General features: G+C 35.4%; 1 protein-coding gene, 1 long non-coding RNA gene and 1 pseudogene across 14 annotated transcripts; 1 reads left to right on the top strand and 2 right to left on the bottom strand.

The window, feature by feature from the left end:
- The first annotated feature begins 1,812 nt into the window (after positions 1 to 1,812).
- Positions 1,813 to 2,167, top strand: LOC129244919 (uncharacterized). The gene is made up of 2 exons (XR_008582391.1): positions 1,813 to 1,850; positions 1,925 to 2,167. It is a non-coding gene; the product is annotated as an uncharacterized LOC129244919 (long non-coding RNA).
- A 2,979-nt stretch (positions 2,168 to 5,146) lies between these two features.
- Positions 5,147 to 25,796, bottom strand: LOC129245620 (2-acylglycerol O-acyltransferase 2-A-like). 13 transcript variants are annotated; one of them, XM_054883906.1, is made up of 7 exons: positions 25,781 to 25,796; positions 14,488 to 14,771; positions 10,944 to 11,041; positions 10,720 to 10,851; positions 10,295 to 10,636; positions 5,480 to 5,679; positions 5,147 to 5,404 (listed from the first exon to the last, which is right to left on the bottom strand). In XM_054883906.1, exons 2-7 carry the CDS (start codon positions 14,614 to 14,616, stop codon positions 5,247 to 5,249), a joined length of 1,059 nt encoding a protein of 352 aa, XP_054739881.1. In that variant the 5' UTR covers positions 14,617 to 14,771; positions 25,781 to 25,796; the 3' UTR covers positions 5,147 to 5,246. The 13 variants fall into 13 exon arrangements, with proteins under 13 accessions (XP_054739881.1, XP_054739869.1, XP_054739870.1 ...); XM_054883894.1 differs by lacking the exon at positions 25,781 to 25,796 and adding an exon at positions 18,695 to 18,857; XM_054883895.1 differs by lacking the exon at positions 25,781 to 25,796 and adding an exon at positions 18,695 to 18,857 and having other exon boundaries at positions 14,488 to 14,768.
- Positions 20,400 to 22,322, bottom strand: LOC129245621 (uncharacterized; annotated as a pseudogene).
- Positions 25,797 to 26,040: the final 244 nt, after the last annotated feature.

The raw sequence follows: 26,040 nt of genomic DNA, 5'->3' as shown, positions 1-26,040 counted from the left end.
CCAGCCAACGTAGCCGCTGGATCTTTATTCGCTGCGCTATGTCTATGTCGTCGTAGAGCTCATACAGCTCATCGTTCCATCGCCAACGTGCAAAGGTCCAGAAATCTTCCGCAGTCTTGCCCATTACTACTCAATTCCCTACTTAGTCCAAAGTAGCACTTGTTGGCAAGAGAGATTCTTTGTTGGATTTCAAGGCTGAGTGCCTATATATATGTAATTGTCTCTTCCACCCTTTTTGTGGTGATCCGAACTCCTCCTCCTATTTCCGATGTGCATCTTGAAGTATTTCTACACGGAGGGACCTGCGGTTTTACGCCGTCCCAAATGGTGGTTGGTTTTTTATGAGGAGTTTTTTTCATGACGGAAATACAATTGGCCGGTTTGCCATTGTTTGCTGAGCAGCGACTGCTGTTTGAAAAATCTTTTTCTATCAATTGGTGTTTCGTGCCCGGGGCTTTGGACCTGTGCACTTCCGAATGGTAGTACGTAGTAATCCAGATTTAGCTCAAGTCAATAGTTTAAAACACTGGCTGAATTTTTGATTTCGGATAAGTAGCTTTCGGCCAACTCGTGCTCTGGGTGTCATTTAAGATGTCTCTGAAATCGATTTGAGTGTTTTCCTTCATGTGTGTGCCAAGGTCACGCTACACTCATCGCTAATGAAATATTCCTTTTTTAAAGCATTCAACCAGAATCAGAGAAGGTAAATTTCAATTCCATCAAGGGCATTATTTAAATCAAAAGTAATACAGCTTTGGTGTTAACGTTCGAGTTATTACGTTCGTGATTGTTGGTGTAATGTGACTTGTTCAAAGAAAAGCTGTAGTAGAAATTACGGTTCCAATGACTTTTCTAAAGTCACCTAATAGCAAAAACAACTAATTTGATTGCCTTGCATCTTGCCAATCAATGATCTAAGCGTTCTAAGATATGCCACTTTAATATCATCAGTCCACTCATTACCGGAATACGTTGTTTTTTATTCAAGAAGTCCACAATTGAACTCTTCCTAAGTTCTTTTGATTTTTTTCTTAGGCGAAAAGAAGTCAATGATTTTTTTATACGATTATTTTCTATTTATTACCAAGTTTGACTCACGGTAGATAAAAGCTTAAGTAATCTCAGCACCCATACCCTGCGACTGATTCTGAAAAAACATGATTAGGCCTTGAAGGATTAACATAATGCATTTTTGAAATTTAAAGTAGGCCTGCGTCCAATATAATTTTCATTTCTTTTTCATAGTTTCGCAACTGGTTTTTTAAAGACTCTAAAACTATACCCTTATGAGCATATATACGTACATATATATAAAAAAGGATATGGAAATGTATTTCGAATATTATGCATACGATTATGAAATACTTATCACAATACATATATACATATGTATCTATACAAAGGAAACCTTCAACTGCACAGAATGCATTTCAGTAAATAAAATCTACTGCTATAAAATTTTGACAACTCGAAAATACCAATTAAAGGCATAATTAAAAAATGTACTACTATTTAAAAATATTTTTTTCAATCACGCATTAATTTATGTGTCCAACCTAAATATTTATTAGCGTACATTCAATAAAAGAAATGTCATTGTTCCTTTTATACCTTACAAAACAAAAATTTAGTTAAAGAAATGTAGATGTTTAAAATTATAAATATGAATTAATTCTAAGAACCGAAAATGTTGAAAAATAAATAAAAAATAAAATCAAAAAAATAAAATAAAATTAAAAATGGTAAAAACAAATCAGATTTATTATGTTTCTTTAAAATAATGCGCAAGTACATGGGCATCTCCATCACGTCGAACGAGACCTACGCACACTTCCAAACTGAAAAAAACTGTATTCTGAAATTTTTTTATTTTTATTAATTTATTATTAATTTATTTTTATTTGTAATTGGTGATAATTTTTAGTCTTCCAGATAACTTCAAACCAACTCATTCGCACGAGACAAAACAGAAGTGGTTCTCGCGGCCAACAATTCAAACGCCGATATCAGCGAACCTGAGGCAATAATTAAATGCGACTTATTTGGAAAATGTTGAGCATCGACGTATCTTATAAATGGCTTGCTTTTATTTTTAATATATGTATTTGTACTATTTTTTTAAATAAAATTTTGATCACTCTCGCACGGGACACTTTTTCCAACATGATTTTTTATTGTTTCTGTGCTCTTTTTCATCAACAGAGGTATTCAATCTTTTGTTTTCGCATAATAACAATAAGTTTCAGAAAAATTTTATTTATTTTTGGAAACTTTTTGCTCTTTTTCTGATAAGACATGAAGGACTACAACATAACTCAAGAAATGAAGAGACATACAGTTATCGTCGTTTTATGTGCAAATCACACCGATGGCAAAATCTCTAATTATCATAAGTGTGTCCGTTCATTCGTTCATAAGGTTCGCCATGAACTGGAACTGCAAAACTCAAAAAACACGAGGAGCGTTCTGACATTGTCCGATCTGCAGAATTCATTCAACAAATGAAAGCGATCATTGAGGTCCAAAAAACCACGAAGAAATGACATATGGCTCTGTTCCAATCCTAAAAAGGGTCTTGTTTACGTGGAGGTTCCTGTTCGACATTTCCAGCCTCTGTTATGGGTTTAGATTTGGTGAGCAACAAAAAATATGTAATGCCACCACAATTACTTATTCAAGGATTTCGAATGAATTCTGCTGTATATATCGAGGTTCAAAAGACAGAAGTGAAACCCAGGATTGATAGTGTACACTGTGACAGCCCATAGATCTTTTAGCAAGACTTTGCTCCTTCACACAGAGCGATGGCGGCAAAAGATTAGATGGCTGAAAATTTCCATTACCACATATCAGTGAACTTATGGCCGCTCAACGCCCTTAATCTACTAGATAACTACGTATGGGGCGCAGTTGAGCGTGAAACCAATAAGCATTTTCATAACACCATTTTATCTCGGAAGGCTACAATTAATACCGTTATGGTCAATATGAACAGTCTGTTGCAGAAAAAGGGAAAAGCGATTATTCATGAAGTATAAAAGATATATATTTAAATTTTTTACACGAAAGTAACTATGTACAAAACTACGAGTCGCAATTACTCAATAAACCGTGTAGACTTCATCGTTTTCGAGTATAGCCTGGCATCTTTTTCATGCTTTGAACCAGCTTTTCTGCGTAGCTCGTCGACAAACAGGACTAGATTTTGCGAACTTCACGCACGAGTTGCTTTAAATCGTGGACTGGCCTTCCGGCAAGATGCGTTTTCATAGCTCCCTACGCATTTTCAATGGGGTTGGCGTCTGGGGACTGGAAAGACCAGTCCAATACTGTGGCGCCATTTTCTTGTTTTGTGGTCTCTCAATGTTTTTTTCTGAGAGCAGTGGTTTTAATGATGTGGGACAGTAGGATATGTTCGCCTCCTTCAGTCGACGTTCGATGGTGTTGCTACTCACATCCATTCCCTTTTTAGCAAGAATTGTGTGTGTTTGGCCTAGTCACAAAGAAGGGCCCCGCTTAAAAAGTTGGACGATCACTTTATCCTGCTGTTTTGTCGTCACTCGCTTCAAGCCGTGCTCGGAAAAGTCATCAACATTTTTGTACACCTTACACCGCTGATTCCACATCACAACAAACTTTTTTTATTTTTTAATCACTTTTGCAGCCACGGCGTAAGATAATTTCGGCTCTTTCGAATGCGTGCATAAAAATACCGCCGCAAAACGCTTCGCGTACTTCTCACTCATTTTTGTTTGGTTGCGTTTACGGGAAAGTTTCGAACGATACTAACCTGAGTTAGCACTAGCGTCGTAGCCCTGGAGTGGGACTATTATGCAGCAAAAAGCAGAACGAAATATATCTTGAAGTTACAAGAAAAAACCAGTTATTTTCTTCTGAGACAGACTGTATTTCTTTTGATGGTGCTTGTCGGGCGACCGATATTAGAAAAAACTTGTTCTATCATTTGATGATTCATGCACACAGATTCGACCTAATTGTAATCACTCACGATTCCATTCGGCTACGGCGGTAATAGATTGCCGAACAGAAAATGTAGGTGGCAATACAAATTCGCTTGGCAATTTGTAACTAAAGCAACTCAAGAATTAGTAAGTTTGTCATTACTCTTTAAGGGGTTAGGGGTAGTCAGAATTTTCAAACAACTTGATTCTTGTTGCATTTTCTTAAAGTATAATATCTTAAAAATATTGTGTGAAAATTGGAAGTGAATCCGACAAATAGTTTTCGAGTTATTTAACAATTAACAAAGGGCGCTCGGGCACTCCGGAGCGTTCGAGAGCAAGTAGCTAGCAGCAGCTGCAAGCAACCGACTTCTCGGGTGTTTTGTTGTTATGAATGTCAATTTTGATGTATATACATATAGCAAATCGATATTTTGGAAGTTGCTATGACGGCTGAAGAACTATTATATGGCCCAGGAATAGATAACACAGTGTAAGTAATTAAATAATTCGTATAACTCAACATAAATCAATAGCAAAACTTTAAATGCGTTTTTCTCAAAACTATGTTTTTTGAAATGGTGATCACTGTAACATAAAAACCGTTTGGTAGATTTCAATTAAATTCTTTGAAAAACATAAAAAACTCGAGCCTGATCGAAGGATTTTTTTTTTTAATTTCGATTTTTTTAAACAATTAATTGTCGGTTTTTTTCTCGAAAATCTGAAAAATATTTCCTGAGGCCGCCATATTGTTAATTTTGAAAAAAAAGCTTCGATTTTCTATTGGTAAAACTATTTTCTCTTGTCCGATTGATTTTAGATGAATCTCCAAGGACATGTGATGATTACCGCAAGAGACTTCTGGAGAAACGGGCCCCACACAAGCTTGATAACTTTTGCAATTATTAATTTTTTTTTTTTTTTTTTGTTGTCCTAAAGTCAAATTTTCGACTTGATGTATTAATTATATGTTTTAATTTTTGTAAAATAAAGCAATTGACTAACAAAAAAAAAAATAACCCCTTAACCAACACGGAGTAAAAGTAATATAGTATCACCCAGTAATATAGTTTCACCAGCAAATAAACTCACCACTTGACCAATATCAAAAATAAATAACTGATTTGATGTAAAAATGGTTAACCTATGTACATATATACATAGTATTTATATACATACTCATACTTTTATATTCACAATAACTTTTTCCACATACAACACAATACATAAATAGATAGCATACTTAATTAAAAATCTAAGTAACAAATATGAACTATTCACTTAAGTTATAACTAAATTAACTTTCTTGCCATTTTCTATATATTTCACCTTGTATTTATCAAACATTTCTGTCAGCTGCTCAATAACTTGCTGGTGAATTTTATCTACATATTCAGGATCAGGCAAATCGTTCTTCTCCACCTCAATTGGTGTGCCAACTAAAAATGTTTGAAAATTTAGATTTAAATAAAACACACGTAATCATAATTTCTCTTTTTTTCGATTTCACTCACCAACTTGCACGATATGCTTGCGTCGGGGCAGAAATCCAAATGTATATTGAAAGAAGCCACGTCCCAATACAATCAAAGGCGATATGCCTGTTAATCTTTTTGTTAATGTTTGGAAGCGTCGCAGCCATGAATTGGGCGGATTATTGACTTGATCGAAAATTTCCACTTCGCCAAACGAAAATGTCGGTACAATGGGAGAACTGTGAAAGGGAAAAATGGAAATTTACTAAGCGATTCTATGTGAATTAAGGAATTAATTGCTTTTAAATACCAGGGGCTTACCCCGAAAACACCGCACCCGCCCACAAAAATTTCTATTTCAACTGATTAAAGGGCTAAGATTAGGGCTCGGAAATATCAAAGTTGGTGTGAGGTATTCCAATGTTTTGAGAATTAGCTAATGTAATTGGTTTTACAAATGTTATTGTGGGCCGGAAGGTTTTCCCAAATTTTCAAAATACAGATCTTTAAATTTTAGGTATGGAATTTTTTTAAATACAATATTTCTGTGACATTTGAATGGATTCACTTCAGAATGCCAGAGAATTTCGGAGGAATAAAAAAATATTTAATTTTTTTTTTAATTTTACCCAAAAAAAAAAACAAAAAAAATATTTAAATTAATTTTCCTTTCATTTCTTTACCTGTCTGACCTACGAATTTTCAATTTTTGAATCCTTAATAATTTTCTGTGTTCAAAACAAAAAAATCATATAGGGTTCGAAGATACGGAATATTTGGTATGATAAGATCCGTTCTTATGCGGAGTAGCTGACAATTTATATAATATATAAGTGCATACAAAGCGTAAGTTGCTTAAAATAAACCGTGGCTAGCTAATAAGGTTCGAATCTTGGTGAAACACCAAAATGAAGAAAAAGTTTTTTCTAATACCGGTCGCCCCTTGGCAGGGAATGGCAAACCTCTGAGTGTATTTCTGTCATGAAAAAGTTCCTCATAAAAAATATCTGCCTTTCGGAGTCGGCTTCAGACTGTAAGTCCCTCCATTTGTGGAACAACGTCAAGACGCACACCACAAATAGGAGGAGGAGCTCGGCCAAACACCCAAAAAGGTTGTACGCGCCAATTATATATCCCGTATATGAACGTAAACGATATGAAGTGCTTCTGTAAAACAGCTCATGACATCAACGTCAAAATTGTTCTAATCACAGTTTAATATATTGTTTATAAGCCATCAAAAGCATTTGCGACTCAGTTTTGTTGATTTTTTTTTTCTGTGATGGAATTCAAACGTAATAATGTGATTTCGTTATATAATATTTGGCTAGAAAATTACAACCAGCCATTGTTTGTGAGCTCAGTCACCTCAAAGTGAATAAAATGTTTGTGTATCGCACTATAAAACGTTGCAATGATACTGGTAGCATTGCAAAACGCTATAGAGGTGGACCAAAAAAAACCGCAACAACGCCAGAAATGGTTCGGAAAGTGAAGGCTCGACTTGAATGAAATCCACGTCGAAGTGGAAGAAAAATGGCTAAAGAACTGAAAATATCGCAAGACAGCATTCGAGGCATATTGAAAAATGAGCTCAAGGTCAAGGCTTACAAGTTCCAAAAAGCACACGATCTTTCACTTCAGCAAAAAAAGTTCGGTGCGAAAGAGCAAAGGAGTTGTTGCGCTTGCACGAGCGTGGCGAATTTCCTAACATTGTGTTTTCTGATAAAAAAAATTTCCCAATTGGGCAGTTCATAAACATTCAAAACGATCGTGTTTACTTGACCGAACGCTCATACGAGAATTTGAGGCTGCGTATGGCCACTCGAAGCAATTTCCCATCGCAAGTAATGGTTTGTGCCGCAGTGACCGCTGATGGACGCTCTCCAATCGTTTTTATCGAGCCTGGTGTCAAAGTGAATGTGACTTATTATCGGGAAAATGTTTTAGAAGCTGCTTTAGAGCCGTGGACACGCAAACATTTCGGTCGTTGACCATGGACGTTCCAACAGGACTCGGCACCGTCTCATAAAGCTCGTGTGAACCAAGAATGGTTAAAAAATAATGTTCCACACTTTATTTCGTCCACACAATGGCTTTCGAATTCGCCAGACGCAAGTCTGATGGACTATTCCATCTGGTCCATTTTGGGGAGCAAGGTGAGGATTAAAAAATATGCCAGTATGGATGCGCTGAAAAATGCGATTATACGACAATGGGCCAAAAAACCTCAAGATCACATTCGGTTTTTTGACCGTTTGAAGGCTATAGTCAAGGCAAAAGGTGGTCATATCGAGCTAACGTGAATATATGTTAAAATTGTAATCATTTTTGAACAATTTTGTCTTTGAAATCAATTAAAAACTAATTCCACACAAAAAAGTTATGCTGTTATAAATAGGTAACACTTCATATCGATCACCCTGTATATATATACATATATAGCTAATAAGATTCCTATAGCCTAGACGGCGGCGTTAATCGGAATTACCAGCGCAGTTAACTCAGATTAAAATTTTAGTGTGACGGACGGTTGCTACGCGGGTTACTGAACAGCTGATTTGCTTATTAAATAGTTTTGTCAGTACAAGGTGGACCGCAGGCAACAAATACGGGTATTAGCCGCCCTGATACTAAGAAATAATTATTTATTAAAAAAACTTTAATTGCAATTTCTTAAACTGCTCCGAAAGTCTTTCTACTCTTCTCTTTAAAGGTTTCATTATTTTTCATTCACAATGCATATGAACTGTCATTTTTCGGCAATGTTGCCATCGAAAATTCCCCTAATCCGCTCAATTTATGACAATTAAGTCTAGTTGGCGATCCGCATAGTTGCATTTAATTCCTGAGATAATTCCGAATTAAGTTGTTAATCCCGATTAAAGCCACCGACTTGTCTGGGCTATTACTATATAACATCAGACTAAATATACCATGAAAAAAAAACACTTAATGATATGGAGGAAGAATAAGAATATTGTATTCTGTTGTGCATACATACAAGGTGGCGCAAAATTAATTACTCTATTGGAAGATTTATAGTTTTTCGTCGTATGGCAATCATATTTGACACTTCTGAAATACACAGCTGCAGTATTCAAACAGACTAGCAATGCAGCACGTAAAAGTCAAAATAAAGATTTCCACCACTCAAATTATTTCTTCTATTTAGCAAAAAGTTATTCGAAAACAAAATTGGATGATTAATTTTGCCCCACCTTGTGCATACACATAATTTATATCAATCCCATCGAAATCTTAACAATTTCCACTTCTTTTTAATTGTAACCACCTAAATTATTTTGAGCTCAACAAAGGACCGCTACGCTTGGTCCCGTTCTTCCCCATTTGGCCATTCCAACACAGGGGCACCCCCTCTCCTCTTTCTCTGACACCACCAGCACGTAAAACATTGACATTTCAAAGTTGGGGCGTTTGTACAAGTAAATATATATTAGTCATTAGCGCGCTTTGAAAATATGATTATTTTGCTTGCGGTTGAAGCACCTCTCGGAGAAAGGAGCCGTTTGCAAAACTCCATGTACATAAGTGACTGTTTTTACATAATCAGTTCTTTCGTATGCGATTCGAGTAGCTTAAAACTGTCTATGATACTTCGGTCACGTATTCCCTGGGTTGCAACCACACAGCTGAAGTGAGAAGACGAACCCGAGGAAATAGAGTTCCAGCTGAAAAGCGCAATTGAGTATACGGCGTCTCTTCGGCTGCAAATGGGAATCCAACTTGGAGCAAAAACAACTTGCTATGTGTAAGAGTCTTTCATTTTTTTCACATTCAACAAATGTGGAATAGCGTATTGGCAGAAGAAGAAATCCTAGGAATAAATCTACTGAGCAATTGGTTCCAAGAATTAAATATCGAAGTATGATAAATCTCGCTACTTCAATACTTGTCTTCTTTGCTGAAAGTCAAACTGCAATCATGTCGCTTGGATCGGCACCGGCCAACTGAAAATATTTTCGAACATCTCTACAATCTCTTCGACTATCTGTACTGAATCTCAGGGCGTAGTGGTATTTCGTAAAATGGAAAAGTAGGTGAGTGCGTAAAGAAAATGTGTGAGGCGAAGCTGGAGGAACCGAGTCCAAGCATATCAGCCACTGAATATCCTATTTTCACAAATTGAGGACAACTACATAGAACTGCTTTCTCATTGAGTGACACTGGATAAACGTGGAACAGGGAAGTTACAAGGGTCTCAAAATTAATAATCGTAGTGGTCCGAAGCCCGATTTCTATAACAGATTTAGAGATAAGGAAGAAGTAGAGTACTTGAACAAATGGACCAAACTGTGAAGAAAGTGCTTCGAATTTCTGGAGAAAATCGGAACTATTTAGAGAAAATTTCACTGGAGGGACCACCTTCAATTTGTGTCGTGCGTCTTGATGTTAGAGAGAATAAATTCAAATATTTGCCATTGCCTTTCAAGGGGCGACCGCTATTAGAAAAAACATTTTATCATTTAGTGTTTCATACCCCAGTGGGTTTCGGACTTGGGCTCTACCGAATAGTAGTGACACACAAACCCCTTCTGCTACAGCGGAAGGATTATCTGAATTCGCCTAAAGTTCGGGATGCTTTAAGAACAGTGGGGGTCGGTGGAAGTCAAGTGAACTATTTCTTTTTTAAAAGAAGCCCACATACCCTATTCTAACATAAGAATGTCGAACTTACGATATATATTCAAACCTTCGAACAAAATTAGCACTCGTGATTCAAGGGGAATATTTCTTGGTCTTTTTCAGATTATCGACAGATGCCTTAGGTTTTTCATGTTTTTCACAATCAATCAATCATTAAATTTTTAACTCAAAACCACTCTAACTTACCCAGTGCGTATAGCCAATTTAACGAAACCTTTGCGCCTTTTCAATGTAATGATATAACGGCCCGGATGCGAATCCAACGCCTCTTGAGCACCACCAATCAAAATGGCTACAGCATTCGACGTGAAACCATCAAGATTATCAACATGTTTCGGATGATTTGATTTTGTTAGATAATACATTAAAGAATCCTTGGACACTGATACCAGACCCCAATAACGAAGCAATTCACGCAAAATGGGCGTATAGAAATGCATATCCAGAGTGCCAATCTTGGGCCGTATACCAGGAAACAGCTCTAGCCATTTTCGAATATCACTGCTCATATTGCATGAAATGCCCGTACTGCCGAAATTGTGAAAAGAAGAGAAATAAAATAATATATTATTTTTATACTTATATTTAAATTTAAATATTTGCCTACTCACCCGATAATTCCGTGTGGAAAACTAGCCAAAATGTAATTACGGTCGGGACTCAAATCAACGGTTTTTATCAGCTCAATGGGAAAGTAATCTCGAAAGTGGCGCCATATGCAATTATTCCGGAAAATTTTAAAGCTGTAAGAGGAATATATTCACAAAAATTAATAGATACTTGTAATATTATAATAAAAGTGTTCATGAATTTATATAAAATAATAACAACCTACCCATTGCCATGAATGTCGCTGAAATTTCTCGTGTGATCAAAATAAATGAAAGTCAGATATGCAAGAATCAAAAGCCTCCAGAGAATATTACCATAATACTGGATGGGATACAAATACAAAGAAAAATGAAAAAGAAAATTTATATAATGAAAAAATAAAATTGGCTAAATCTTAAAATAGAAATGCAGTAACAGCAAGTATAGATATATTTTAAGTGAACTTTACTAAAAATGAATCAAATATGAACGTGATTTTCGTTGCTTAGCAAATAAGGTTAGTAATACAGGGCCCTGGCATCTGGTATTATTTGGTTAATACAAGGGGGAATGCCGACTATTTCATACTTTTAGTAGCGCTCGCGATGATCTTAATGAAAGGGTCCAGTTGAACTCAAGAAAAAGTGTAACTGATTTACGAGGTGGTAGCAAAAAAAGGGTGTTTTATAATAAAAGGAACATTTTTTACGTGAGTGTGACAAAAATAAGGTTTTCTAAAGCAAGAGCAATCCAATTGCTTACCAGAGAGGAGCAATTAAAAAATAGTATTGGTGGTAAGCCCCTTTTTATTAACAGTTCTACCACGCTTTTAATGAAATTAAAGCTGTCTCATATCGAGTCACCCAAGAGTGTTTTTGAGCACTCAAAATATCGAATCAATGGTTAATCCGCCTTACAGCCCTCATAATGATTTTATTTTGTTCCCAGACATCAAAAACAAAATACGAGGTGAACATTTTTCAATGCCTTCAGAAGCTGTTGAGCTGCTCATTTTGGAGGTATCCACTTCTGAGTGGCAAAAGTCCCTTGGAAATTGATCCAAGCGAATGCAGAAGTATATTGACTTCCAAGGAGAATATTTTTTAAAACAATAAAACCATTTTCTTAATTATTTTACTGTGTTTCCATTATTGTCCGCCAAAATTATAGGGCCAACCATCGTAATATACATTTATTTATGTAAAATAAATATATATATATATTTCTTCATCCAATTTTAAGCTGACAACATAAAACCCGTTAGCTACAATATATTTCTTATGTACTTTTTTATGTATCATACTTATATGTTGGCATACTTCCCAATAAATGAATTTTTCTTTGTTAGATTTTGAACTCCATACCAGTCCTTTCAGGCGTTGCCGCATACGCCGCTTATGCCTCAAACGATAAGTCAGTGTAATTATGTAATATGTTTTCCAATAACAGGTGTTATCTATAGCTATCGAGAGATGATTAACGATTTTTTATGGCCGGAATTGGATGGTATTGATCTGGACAACGTTTATTTTCAACAAGACGGTGCTACGTGCCACACAAGCAACGAAACCATTAATCTTTTACGGAAAAGTTTCCGGACCGTGTTATCTCTCGAAGAGGTGATCACAATTGGCCACCGAAATCTTGCGATTTAACACCTTGCGACTTTTTTCTTTGTGGCCACTTGAAAGAGAAGGTCTACGCCAACAGCCCAGGGTCGATTCAAGACCTCAAAGATGGAATTCGTGAGGCTATCGAGGACATAGGGCAGCCACTTTGCAATTCGGTTATGGAAATTTCATGAAAACGACATTGTCCTGTAAGCGTGGTCGTGGTGGTCATATGCCTGATGTTATTTTCCACTATTATAATGAAATAAACATCCCATCATTTATATTAAAAAATAGCATTTTCCTTTGAATATTAAAATAACAACTCTGATTGAAAAACCCTTTATATGAAAGCAAAGTGAAAGTAGAATATTTCACTTTTTAACTATGTTTCAGGCGTTGGCAACAAAAAACTGTTTCGAACATTATTTTTGGTGCGAATGAATATCGCAACGACGTAGTCAATTGCTCTTCCTACATTTTATACAAAGTTTTGCAAAATCAAAATCAAATGAATCGAAACATTTATTATTAAGCTAATATGAACTTGAAGAAGGTCTACAACTTAATAAATAAATTAAAATTGTTTGAAATAAGAAGTTTTGTTTTCATCGAATTCTTCTCTGCATTTGGTGGTTTTTAAGAGCTTGGCAACTTAAAACGAAAATCCAAAACCGAAATATTGTTGGAATGAATTTTTTTTACTATAATGTAGTAGATAATTTCATGGCTTTTATTTTTTGATTATTTTATCCGACATATGTCCACCGCGACTACGAGTTACTTAGTCCATTCGATCAATCCAATTTTTCACTAGTGTTTTTCAATAAAACTGGCCGTTTGGCGTTAATGGTGGCTTGAATATTGCAATGAATCGATTTTTAAGCGCGCTGTATGACAAGTTGCGCCATCTTGAAGGAACCAAACGTTTAGCTGATTAAGTTTTGGAAACAAAAATTCATTCAACTAGCCATTCACCGTAACGGCAGCTCCTCCTCATTTCGAAAGATGTAGTATAAGTGCCAATGATGCCGCGAGTGCTCTATGAACTTCACGAAAAAATTTTATTTTTTTCAAAGTAAATTTCTACAATTTGGAAACGTTGTTCTGGCGTTAAACGATTATGATGGCTGGCCAAAACCTTAAAATAAATACATAAATAATTGGCGCGTACACTTCTGTTAGGTGTTTGACCGAGGTCCGCTCCAAATGGCTTTTTATGAGGAGCTTTTTCTTAGCATAAAACCTTAGAGAACAGAAAAGTCAACACAGTGAGGCATATTCAGGTGTTAAACCATAGTCATCGATATTGGCAGTTCTCGTGCAGCCAAAAAAAAACACCCGATATAAATATCTTTGCCTAGAAGATCAAATTAACTCCAATGGAAGTCGGGTATTTTTTCAACTCCGCAAATGTTATGTTATATCGCTATTGAAAGCTCCTACAGCTTTCATTCTTTCGGTAGATGACTGTAGTGATCGATATCTCACAAAGAATCGATCAAACAATTTAAAGTTTATGCTCGTTGTCAAGGGTATATTTCACACTAAAAAAATGAGTTTGCTGCGTTCTGTTTGTTCCATTGAGTTGCGAGTTCCAGTGTGTTAACCATGGAAGTCAGCAAAGAGAAATTTTTTCTTTGATAAAGTCGAAAATGCAAGTCGATAATGTCGATAAAATCACAGAAATAATCGAAGTTGACCGACATGTTAGTAGTCGTAGCATCGCCCAGGCCCTAAGTTATGGTCCATCTTTCCAACAGTTTTAAAACATTTGCGCGAAATAAAAAATAAAAATAATGGATTTATTTTTTTCCAAACTAATATTTAGTAATTCATGGTAATTTACAAGTTCTTCTTCTACATTATTGGCACCTTAACCGCCCAAGCGATTTTGGCCGAGTTCAACGAGAGCATTTTATAATATGTATCATTTTGATTATTTCGCCAATCTCGATCACCGGGCGATACTAGGAGTTAATAAGTCATTTAAAATTAAAATTAAAACTAAAATAAGAAAAAAGAAAAAAGAGAAAAAAACTAATATAACAATAATAAAATATTAAGCAATAAACAAATGATATCATATGCTCGATGCTCGTATTTCTCTAACCTTTCAACAAATCACATTAATATATAATTAACTATAAACACTTGTATTCTTCTATCAGAACTCACCAGCAATAACGAAGTAATCGTAAGTGATAAAAATGGTAAGGCCATAAATATTACGACATATAGACCAGCAGCAAGGGTTTGTAGCCGACGCCTTGGCGGCACATGCACCGGTGCCCACTCAATCTTCATCGGTGTTTTTGAAATATATTGGCGTATTAATAAATTTCCCGGGCTTCCTCAACTTATTTCGGAATATCACTATACAATCGATCACACTCCCCAAACGATTCACTCGCTACTGAAATGAATAATTTAAATCTCCACTTTCTTAGCACTGCTTACTTCTATAACGCAGAGAGAGAAATGATTAGAAATAAAAGAACCTTATCAAACATTTTTTCGGTTAATACAATTATCAAAATAATAAAACGGCGCGTCGTTTATAGTTAATTGTACGTACGCACTCACATACATACATTTTGTTCGATATTGAAGCGGTACTGATAAGCGGTGTAGAACAAAACTTATCAAATATTTGATTTCATGACACTGCTTAGGCGCACGCACATACCTATACATACATACTTGGCTCGGGCCAATATATGAAACAAGAACATAGTCTTACAAGCACAAATATTATATTTATTATAAATGCTTGCTGCCATGCCCAAAAATAATAGTTATGGCAAGCAGCAGTTTAGGGAGTGCTTTCAATGTTCATGTGCTGATGGAATATACATTTAAAGCTGATCTGTATATGTCAAATTGTATATTAGTTTGGGGAAAAAGAAATCCATTATTTTCTCGGTAGATGGCTGTAGTGATCGATATCTCGTAAAGTATCGATCAAACAATTCAAAGTTTATGCTCGTTGTCAAGGTGACATTTCACACTAAAAAAATTCGATCGCCGTCTTTTGTTTGTTCCATTCAGTAGTGAGTTACAGTGTTTTAACAATGGAAGTCAAGAAAGAGAAAATTCGGTACATTTTTCTAGTTTTCTTTGATAAAGGCGAAAATGCAAGCCAGGTCAGGCCGCTGAAATTGTGAATGGTGTTTATGGTGCCGTTACTGTAACAGCAAATTACGCGAAATTTTGGTTTCTTTCATACCGTTCAGACATTTTTTGGGTTAAAGATGCACCTTTCACAGGCAGGCCCGTCGTCGAAAATGTCGATAAAATCACATAAATAATCAAAGTTGACCGGAATATTAGTAGTCGTAGCATCAACATTGAGCTAAAAATCGACCATAAAACAGTTTTAAGCCAATTGCGCAAAAATTTTAGGCAAAAATAATGTATTTCTTTTTATCAAAACTAATATTTAATCAAAAACTCTTTCATTTCGGATAATAAATCAGTGAAATATTTTGAATGACAAATTTTTTTTAATAATACTCATTTGATTTAGATCTCCAATTGCTTTTGCGCCTTAGAGCTACTTTCAAAGCAAACTTCCGTTGCTTTGTGTTCTTCATAGGAATTTTCGTCAATAGGTCCTGCTTTACTCTACCATAATCTTTTAGTACAAATGAAACATCATCCATTTTTATGCCCTTTGCTTTTGATTATATGATTTTCCATGCACTTAATACACACAGCGGCTTGCCAAAGGCCAAAGGTGGCCGCTCTTTCTTCAATTAAAGTCAAGCAATTTATATAGCAAGTATATTTGCGATAAAATGATTTCAATAAAGTGATTGTTAAACTTAATTTCTTAAATAGTTTTAATTCATTTTGTATATTTCCTACGGACTTGAAGCATTGTCGCCGAAACAATGCCAGCAGACCCAGGCTTTGAAATCAGGCGGTCGCGGAACTATATGAATAAAACTTTTGGCCAAATAATCATGAGCAATGAATGTAATGTGCACTGAATGCAAATTCAAAGCTTGTGTCGCTACAAATTGGTATTTTTTTGTGAATAGTTTCACACAAACAACAACGTTTGGCAGGGTGGAAAGAATTTATAGTGCACCACCTCATCATAATCGGAGAAAACTGTTAGCATCGCTTTGATTTTTTCAATTAATGTTTGCCTTTGAGTTTTTTTTTTTTTTTTTGATTTTTTAAATATCTGTGAACAATTTCTTTATTAATATTAATTTGAATTTTTTGAATATTAGCCGGTTTCTTTTTGGTTCACTGTATGTATCTACTGTAAAAATTTCACTCACTAAATAAAATGTAATACAACTTTAATGACCATGCAGTGGATGCTCAGATTTAATCAGATTTAGTTTGTTGTAGAGCTCATTAAGATTCTCCAACTCTCAAGATTTCTGAGCGCGTTTCAAAATTAAATTTTTCTATAGAAATCACCCATATATAATATTATAATCCTTTTTCGTTTGTCAATTTTTTTCTTAAACTATCGATAATTAACTACAATCCGGTTTGTCCGTTGCGCCGTGCAATTCGAGCCACTGTACTAACAACATAGGGCAATCTTTCCAAATAGGCAGGATTGGATCGAGCAGAAGCACCGAGGCTTGTACCTCTATCTTCACTGACGGTTCCAAGATAGAATCGGAAATTGATGATGAACTTGCCAGGGAGGGGACTGAATTGGCCTCAGAGACCTCCTACCCGGGCATCGGCATCCCCCTGAAAGTTGTTAAAGGGGAACTGCACAAATTATTTCTCAGGAAAGCGCAGAAAAGATGGAGCTCCATTTCTTCATGTGCTATTTCGAAAGCCCTTTTTACCACTTAACCCCCATTGCAGAAGCTGTGGGGACCTTTCAGGGAAGGAGCACTTCCTATGTAAATGTCCGGTTTTGACAGCTAGACGATTAAGATCACTGGGTGCTCCTTTCTTCGATAGCCTTGGGCAGTGCACCAACCTAAATCCCAGCAATATTCTCTATTATATCAACAGATCTGGCTGACTGTAGATATCTGCCTGTTGAAGGTCTCATAATGGTATCAAAACGGCGCTTTACTGCTACTTGAGGAGTGCCAGACTGGCACTTCAACCATTTCACCTAACTACCAACTAACAACGCTTCCTTCTTGACCACAGCAGTATTTACTACACCTAAGTTCCTATAATTGGAATACATATTTTGAACTTTGACCCGTACATGCCCTATGAACAAAAGCTTTATCAAACGCAGTCGCTTGATTTCCTATCTAGCAAACTATATAATTACACTAAAAATATTTTCAGCGATAGCGCAATCATACATCAACTCATAGTCAAAAAGCCATAAATAAAAAACTTAGTGCAGCTATTCATTAGAGAAAACCAAAAATCGCAAATGCGTGCATGTAAACGCAAAACGAAGAGCAGCTGATTAAGAATTTTGCATAGTTATTATTCACCAATTGTCACATGCAAGCATTATTAAATATTTACAATTTAATGAGTTATAGTAACAGATAGTTGGCGTGATATTAATTAATACCACATTTTTAAAGATTGAAAGTATTTTGTAAATATTGCAAAGCAATGCAATTAAATATCGTTCACTTGCGCAGTCAGCCGTGTGAATTCACTTAACTTGAATACTTTTGAAACCTTATGAAGTCATTTGTTTGTAACTGTTTCTACGTTTATCAACTTATTAATAACTACATATAAGTATTCGTCTTTTTAAATTTGTTTTCTTTCTGTATGTAACTTTTCTCGTCTGTCATGACACATCGACGCACCTTGAGATTTACTTTTTAATTGAAAGCCGCACTGAGACAGTTTAACTCGCACATATTTCGATTGTCTAAAGTGATTTTATGAAACCGTTTGCATTAAGAATTGTTTGTGGCTGTTTTGCGCTTATTTTAAAAACGTAGAATATTAAAAGCGATTTTGGGCAGCAAATGTGAAGGTTGGCATTTTCAAATAAATATGTACATGTTAATTAAGGACTTGGACTAGCGCTCTCTAAATTCATGGAATGCATACATACATATGTATGTATATTCGGCGTTACTTGTTTACACTTTGTATACTCAGCCAATTGTTATTGCTTTATTTTCAATTAAAAGACATGCATTATTATTTGACTTTTTTGTCACTTAAATATTCTGAGCTGTATACTTTTTTCACACTATATTGCACGAACACTTTTAGAAATTAGTTTTAATGCGTACATTTAAATTTAGTTGACTTTTATTTTCATTTACTCTTGCCATATTTTGTATTGAAACTTAAATTTGTTTATGTTTCGCATTTAGCGAAATTCTAAATAGTTTTAACATGCAAATGTAAAATTAAGTAAATATTCTGTAAAATATTTTTTATTTAATATCTTTTCACTTTTTACATTTTACTTCGATTCATATTATGTCACCGATTTGTTTATATTGTAAGTATCACTGTTTCATACAATTTGCAAGTATGTTTTGTATTCCATTTAAATAAATTACTAAGAATATATTTTAAATATACTTGGCGTTCTCCACCAACACTCGTTGGCACTGGCGATTTGCAACGACTAACAACTTGTAATGCTTTCGAATAAATGCTTGATTCAAAGCTGCAAATAACGAGTCGCTGTTAGAGATGTGCCGAATAGTCGTATTAGCAGTTGATAAAGTATTTTATGTAGCACTATGGTGTTCGCGGGATCAACGATACGATATATGTATACATATACTGCATATAGTACTTTATTTTATATATACATTTATATATGTATATACCCTATGATCAAAAAGTACCCGGAAGGTGATGTTGACTATTTTCTTCGATTGCCACGGCGTAGTGCACCATGAGTACAACTCTTTAGCTTTAAAACCCATTTTTTTAAATTATTGTATGATTTTTTAAAAAAAAGTTATGACATTTTGAAATTAACAGTTTCAGTTACGCCAATAGACGTTATACCCAAGGTAAACAACCTTTTCGTCGAAAATTGAAAAAAAAAATTTTCTATCCCAAAAAATGATCAAAAATGGCTAAAATGGCCATTTTTTTACCTTTTAGGCTTCATTTACCAAAAATCCTGACGTGATGGAGCATTTTGAAGATCAGATTCGTTTTCAGCGCATAAAAAACTACAAGAAACAAGTACAGCCATTCTAGAAACTCACCCTCGCAGGACTGTGTAATTTATAAATTCTGCACTCAAAGAAAATACGAATCCACACATAAACGTATTCAATGAATGAAAATCGGAATGCTGAAATAAAATTTTTAAACACTGAATTAGCATTTAGATGAGCGCGATTTTTGCTGTATAGGCATTTATTTATTCAGTCCCAATCATTCAAACATATAAATACAAAAAATTTAAAAACCACTCTAGAATTGTAGAGTGATAGGCAAAGGTGAATATTGGGTTCATGGTGTATCAAAAGATATATACAACACAAAAATTATATTTTATTGATCTATTTAATAAAATTATATATATAATAAAGGGTGATCAGATTGGAGGTACTTTTTCCAATAGGAGTTTTTTGGCAGATCACGCGTGATGACTGTCAAATTAAATGCATAATTTTTTTCAGTATTCATTAAAATTTCATAATAGAAAGACTTACGAATCAACAACGTTTACAAAAGAGTTCATCGTGTGCTCAGCCCAATTTATGGTGTTCAGCGATGAGACCCACTTTTGGCTTAATGGCTACGTCAATAAGCAAAATTGCCGTATTTGGACTGAAGAGTAACCCGAAGCCATTCAAGAACAACCATTACATCCGTTGAAAACAACCGTTTGGTGTGTTTGAAGGAATCTAATGCTTTGTTGATAAGCCCGCTTCGATTGAGGCATTGGAAGCCAACATTACTGAATTTAATCACGAGATACTGACCGAAGTCCTCCAGCGAGTCATTCCAAATTGTTGTTTACGGATGGGCGAATTACGGCGCAGGTGCGGCCAACATTTGAAAAGGACTATCTTTAACCCTCCGATGTTCGGTGCCTTATGATGCGGTAAGTGCATCATAAGGGTCTGCCCAGACCCATACAAATATTGTAAGAAATACGGTTTTAAAAATGATTTTATTTATTTATTTGAACGGATTAGTATTAATTACGAAGAGCAATTGGGTTTACAACTATATAGTTGCATGGAATGTTCATTAAGACATATGGGACGATTACATTTGCTGCAGTTATAACGAGTTTTACGTCGCTTTTTCGAAGAAGAAGCAGCACAATGGTAGCACGATGACCGTGTTGAAGCAACTTGAGCATATGATTGTTGCTGTGCTGCATCTGATGCCGATGGACAAGATTCCGGTACCTAAAAGTAGCGAAATAATTTATTTTAAATTAGTAAATATGAATACATGCATACACATATCTTTATACGCGGAGATATATGTAGGTGTGTATATAATTCATACTCACCTTGATATTGACAAGATTCATTGCTTGCCTTATATGAGCAAACCTCCATACTAATGGGTTAGTCGCCCGTTTCGTCATATGTGGGATAACTAGCTGCCGTGCCAATTCAATGATAAATGAGCGCCTCTTATCACTCTGCTTTGCCGGATTCAGCTCGTCATAGATGATGAATGAGGCCAAACCGGCAATATCAAGCATATTATAAAACATTGCCAGTGGCCAACGGTTTGTCGAGCGTTTGCCCGAATAGCCAGTCAACATTTGATCCATTGTATCTACCCCCGCTTTAAATTTATTGTAGTCCAAAATTTGATCTGGCTTGAATCCTTTCAATGGATCGGTGCTTTGACTGTAATGGGCAGTGGATAACATAATTACTGGCTTTTTCGGTTTTGCCATATACGAGCACAGAGCGATATTATTATTGTGATAACAAAATTAAGTGCTTTTAACATCGCGCTTCGGGTTAAGCAATTCATGCGGAATGAAGGTCTTATTTTTTCTTACGGTACCGACGAAAGCCACTCTACGATCCATCAACATTTCTGCCAAGTTGTATGTTGAAAAAAAAATTGTCAGCATAAACAGTCCTACCGCTTTCCATATAATTTTCCATCAATTTCATGACGACCCGTTCACCTTGATTCGTTTCTCGCTGGCCACCTGGTGGTTTTCCGGTATAAATTATACCTTTCAAAGGATAGTTTGAAACAAAGACACAAATCCACCACACTTTCTTGCCACATTTTGCCGGCTTACTCGGAATATATTGGGTGAATCGAGTGCGCCCACGATATGGAAATAACTGTTCATCGACGGTTACATGACAATCGGGGGTGTATGCTTTCTCTAAATTGGCCATCAGCATGAGCCATACATCGTCCAGGGCAGCAGATTTGCTTTGCTTTAACCTCTCAGCACGAGTACCACTGTTATCGAAACGGATGAAAGTAGTTAAGCTCTTGAACCGATTCAATGACATAGTGGCCTTATAAATTGGCATATTGTAACTGGCCCACAATTCTTTCGCTGGCTGAGAATTCGAATGAAATACACCAGCAACAAGTAGCATCCCAAAAAAAGCATACATTTCGTCTTCGTTAGTCATTACCCAAGAACGCTGTTTATTACTGGGATGCTTTTCATTCCATAGACGAAACTCTTCAACGGCTTTTCTGTTGGTTTCCCACACAATGAGACTTACGATTTCAGGAGACAGCAATAGCTTGAAAAGAGCTTTATGACTCAGTGACGCTCCTCGTAGTGGCCCTTTACAAGTAAAAGTTGTAACATTGTGACAACGAGGCCTTCCAGGTGGTGGAGGATTTGAATTCCACATCTTACCATCTTTCGACCTATATATAAGCCCCTGGGTAATAGATGTGCTGCATGATTCCATTGAGGTTGAAGCCTGAAGGCCGATAGCTTCTCTATACTAATCCTCGGTATCATCATGGTTTTCATCCAGAACAGCCTCTAACTCGATTTCCTATTCTATATCTGATACTTCACCGAAGTCATCTTTATCTGGAAAATATTCATCATCTTCTACGTCGCCACTTGTTTCAAATGGATCGGACTCCTGTCCCATAATTTCTTCAATTTGTGCCTCAAGTCGCTGACGTTCTTCCGGACTCACATTTGCTGCACTTAGCTTACGAAGCAAACGCGTCATCACATCAATTTCATCCATATTTACTTGTTCCATTTTATTTAAAAAAACACTTCCCACTAATTAAAAAACACATGTTCACTTTAATTTTCAAATGTCAACTAAAAAAGTATCTCTGCCGCTGCCTCCGCTAACAGTTTAGTTGTTTACACCTAACGGTTAACCAATTTACATGAGAAGCTTATATGGGTCTGCACAGACCCATGTGAGCTTAATTAACGAAATTAGTTTAAAATTATTATTTTTACAGCAAATATAGCAAAAATCTTAATTTTGCTACTTCATTGTGTTTAGCACACTACAATTTAGGAAGTCATGGACTAAGAAGCCTCAGATATTAAAAATAAAAGATCTACATACATTTAAAGATCGAATGGGTCTGGCCAAACCCATATGAACATCGGAGGGTTAAAAAATAAATGTCATGAATGGTTCTACAAAAAATAATAAAGATTGCCTATTCAATTTGAATTTTCGTTGTTTTATTTCAACTTGAAATCCGATACTTCTAATTAGGAGTTTCATATGGAATTTTAATAACAACAATTTTTGGTAAATTGTTTTACTCAAAAATGTTTCATCCCATCGTAAGACATGCTTTTTGAATAGTATATACGTGTGTACATATGTAAATATATATTTGTAGACTTTTGTCAAAATAGTTCAATAAATTATAACGTTTCATAGAAAATGTAATACGAGGGTTGCCTTTTATATTTTGCGCCTTTACAACACTTCTTGTAATGAGCTGTAATTCGATATCTTTGTCGAAAAGTTTGGTATTTTTTAGCATAAGCTTAAATATAACGATTTCACTTACGAGATTTATTTGTTATTTTTTGAAATTTAAAAAGATGGGAATAACCCGTGAAAGTATTCGTCCCATGGTTTATTACGATTTTCAACGTGGATTTTAGAGACAGGAGTGCATTGATAAACTTACTTCGACATTTGGCTTTGAAGTACCACACTTAGCCACTGTGAAACACTGGTACAACGAGTACCAATGGGGCTGTTGATTCTTGCAGGATGAATTGATAACGCACGATCCTCATGAGACATGTCGCGAGATAGAGGCATCCTTTGGCATTCGATTATTTGGTCGTCAGGAAGATTTGTTCTCGTAGGATACCGCATAATTTAACAATTGCTCAAAAAAGAACTCGTGTCGATTGGTGTAAAAAAATTTTGAAGAAATTCAGTCACGATGGTTCAAAGCATGTCTGTGACATCGCGACAGGGCACGAGATTTGGAAAAGCTTTGTTTGAATTTGAGCAGGGACTAATTTTACCATGAAGAGAGGACTTACATTGCGAAATAAAAAAGAAGCACAATTGGGGTTTTTTACATTACTTCCATGTGAAAGAAAAGTACGGATGTACCAAGAGAAGTGACAGAAAACCAAAACTTAACAATAGAGATGTTCGGGATTCAAACGTATAGCTATAAATAAATCAAATAGCCCTGCTGAAATTAAACACGCTTTTAATTTGAAAGTCCCTTCCGCGTGTGCAACAAATTTTGCAAGCGGATTCTAGTCTAAAATATGTAAAACGAGTACCTAAACTTAAGTTAATAACACAACATAAACAGACCAGATTGAAATTTGCAGAAAATGCCCAATTTTGGGAAGATTAGTGTAAAAGAGTAATTTTTCCCGATGAAAAAAATTTAATCTGGATGGTTCACATTATTCCTAAATATATATATTGGCATGATAAACGGAAGAAGAGGGAGCAGAGAATGGCTCGTAATTTCGGAAAGGTTTCTGTCATGGTTTGGACAGCCATCCACAAAAATGAATAGTGTCAAGTCTATAGAACTCCTAGACGAAGCACTTATTACGTTTTTCGGTGATTATTTCGATGAGGAGTGGATTTTCCAGCATGAGAACGCAGCTGTTCATGCTTCCAAAGCAACAAAAGTGTTTTAGGTACTGAAAAAAAAATACTAATTAATTTTAGAATTTACCTTAACCCAATCGAAAATGTATGGGCAATTATTTTTCAATTCGTTTTCAAAAATGGCACACAGTTTGATAGCGCTAAAAGGCTTTGAAGTGCCATTAATTTTGAATGGTCTAAAATTGATGGAAATATTTAAAAAAAGTGAATCAAATGGATGCCTCGACGACTTCAAAAAGTTATAAACAAAGGAGGATTCTACACATAAATTGTTAGGCCTGAATTGATAATAAAAAATATAAGAAATTTAGTTGGTCTTATAATTTTTTCGTGTGGTGTACCCTATGATCAGAAAGTACCAGGAATGTTTAAATAAAACAAAACAGAGTTAAATTTCAGGAAATTTATTTTATCTCCTTCAAAATATGAATATGAAGCAACATACATGTGCCAACGTTTAACCCAGTCCTCCATGCACCCCTGGTAGGCCGACGAAGAGATGGCCTTCAACTCCTTCGTCGCATTCTCTTTGATCTCCTCGAAGTGGAAACTTCAACTTGGGAAACAAAAAGAAGTCGTACGGGGCCATATCAGGTGCATACGGTCTTGCGCAATGGTATTTACTTGGTGTTTGGTAAAATAATTATAATAATTATTAGCCGCATTCCCGAATTCGAGAAGGATTTCACACTCTATTGCTCTGCTGAATATAAGAAATTACATAACAATTTCTGCTAATAGAAATTTGTGCTAAATGTACATTTTATTCACCCAACAAATCCTTAAGGTGTTGAACCATTTTTGAAGCCGTTTTTATGCGATTTAAAAATCGAGTACTTGGCAATTTAGTCGAACAAAATTTTTGAGATATAATTTTTCAAGTCCTTTCCATTTAAAAAAACCTTCTGCTTTTCGAGTTGCTGAAGTTACTGTTGAAGGGTATTGAATGTCGAAAGAAAAATTACTTGCCGAGATACAATTTTTGGAAAGGAAAGTTAAAGCAACGTTTTTAATTAGGGCAGCATTTAGATATGGCACTTTATCTTCACTTTCGGAAGATCTAGCGGAAAAATGTTCCTTTCTGAGCCAGATATATGTATGTATGTTATGTCTCAAATTCGTGGACAGGGTAAGATTTCGCAACTTGTACACGTATGCTTATGGAGCAGGCAACGAAAGGCCATAACAAAGGGCATCACAATGCCACAATATCTAAGAAACAGTGGCCATTAGGATTTTTTGGGATCTTTAAATGGAGGCAACTACCCCGATTTCAGATAAGACCTCTAAAATTCAAACATTTTTAACTTTTTTTATGATTTTTTTAATCTTCATACCTCCACCGATCTATCAGATCCCGAAGCCCAGTGCTCTTCTCTGATCCATAAAAAGTAATACCGTCTTTACTTCGATATACACAACCCACGGATACGAATGCATTTAAAATGCATATTAATTCTATGTAAACTCACATAACACACGAGTATATCGGTGCATGAACCTGCATACATATTCACATACACACTGAAATTTTTTTATTTATTTTTGTTTTTCTGATTTTAATACACTCTGTCGCTTTTGTTGACTTTGTTTTATTTTACACAATTCCAATTTGTTTTACTTTATCAAACTTATTTTACGAAAATACATTCTCATACAAATATACCGGGTGGTCCATATACGAGTATATTATTACAAATTAAATGAAATGAACCAAAATTCAATGATTGTT

The sequence above is a fragment of the Anastrepha obliqua genome, chromosome 4, assembly GCF_027943255.1.
Source record: "Anastrepha obliqua isolate idAnaObli1 chromosome 4, idAnaObli1_1.0, whole genome shotgun sequence".
Taxonomy (NCBI): domain Eukaryota; kingdom Metazoa; phylum Arthropoda; class Insecta; order Diptera; family Tephritidae; genus Anastrepha; species Anastrepha obliqua.
This window is presented reverse-complemented; position numbering and strand designations above follow the sequence as displayed.

What these genes read in the sequence shown, in the direction of transcription:
- LOC129245620 (XM_054883906.1), bottom strand. Translation starts at nt 14,616, where the DNA reads ATGAAGATTGAGTGGGCACCGGTGCATGTGCCGCCAAGGCGTCGGCTA. An exon ending in AGCGACATTCATGGCAATGG is followed by an intron (nt 10,852 to 10,943) that starts GTAGGTTGTTAT and finishes TTCCTCTTACAG; the next exon opens with CTTTAAAATTTTCCGGAATA. An exon ending in TTTCCACACGGAATTATCGG is followed by an intron (nt 10,637 to 10,719) that starts GTGAGTAGGCAA and finishes CAATTTCGGCAG; the next exon opens with TACGGGCATTTCATGCAATA.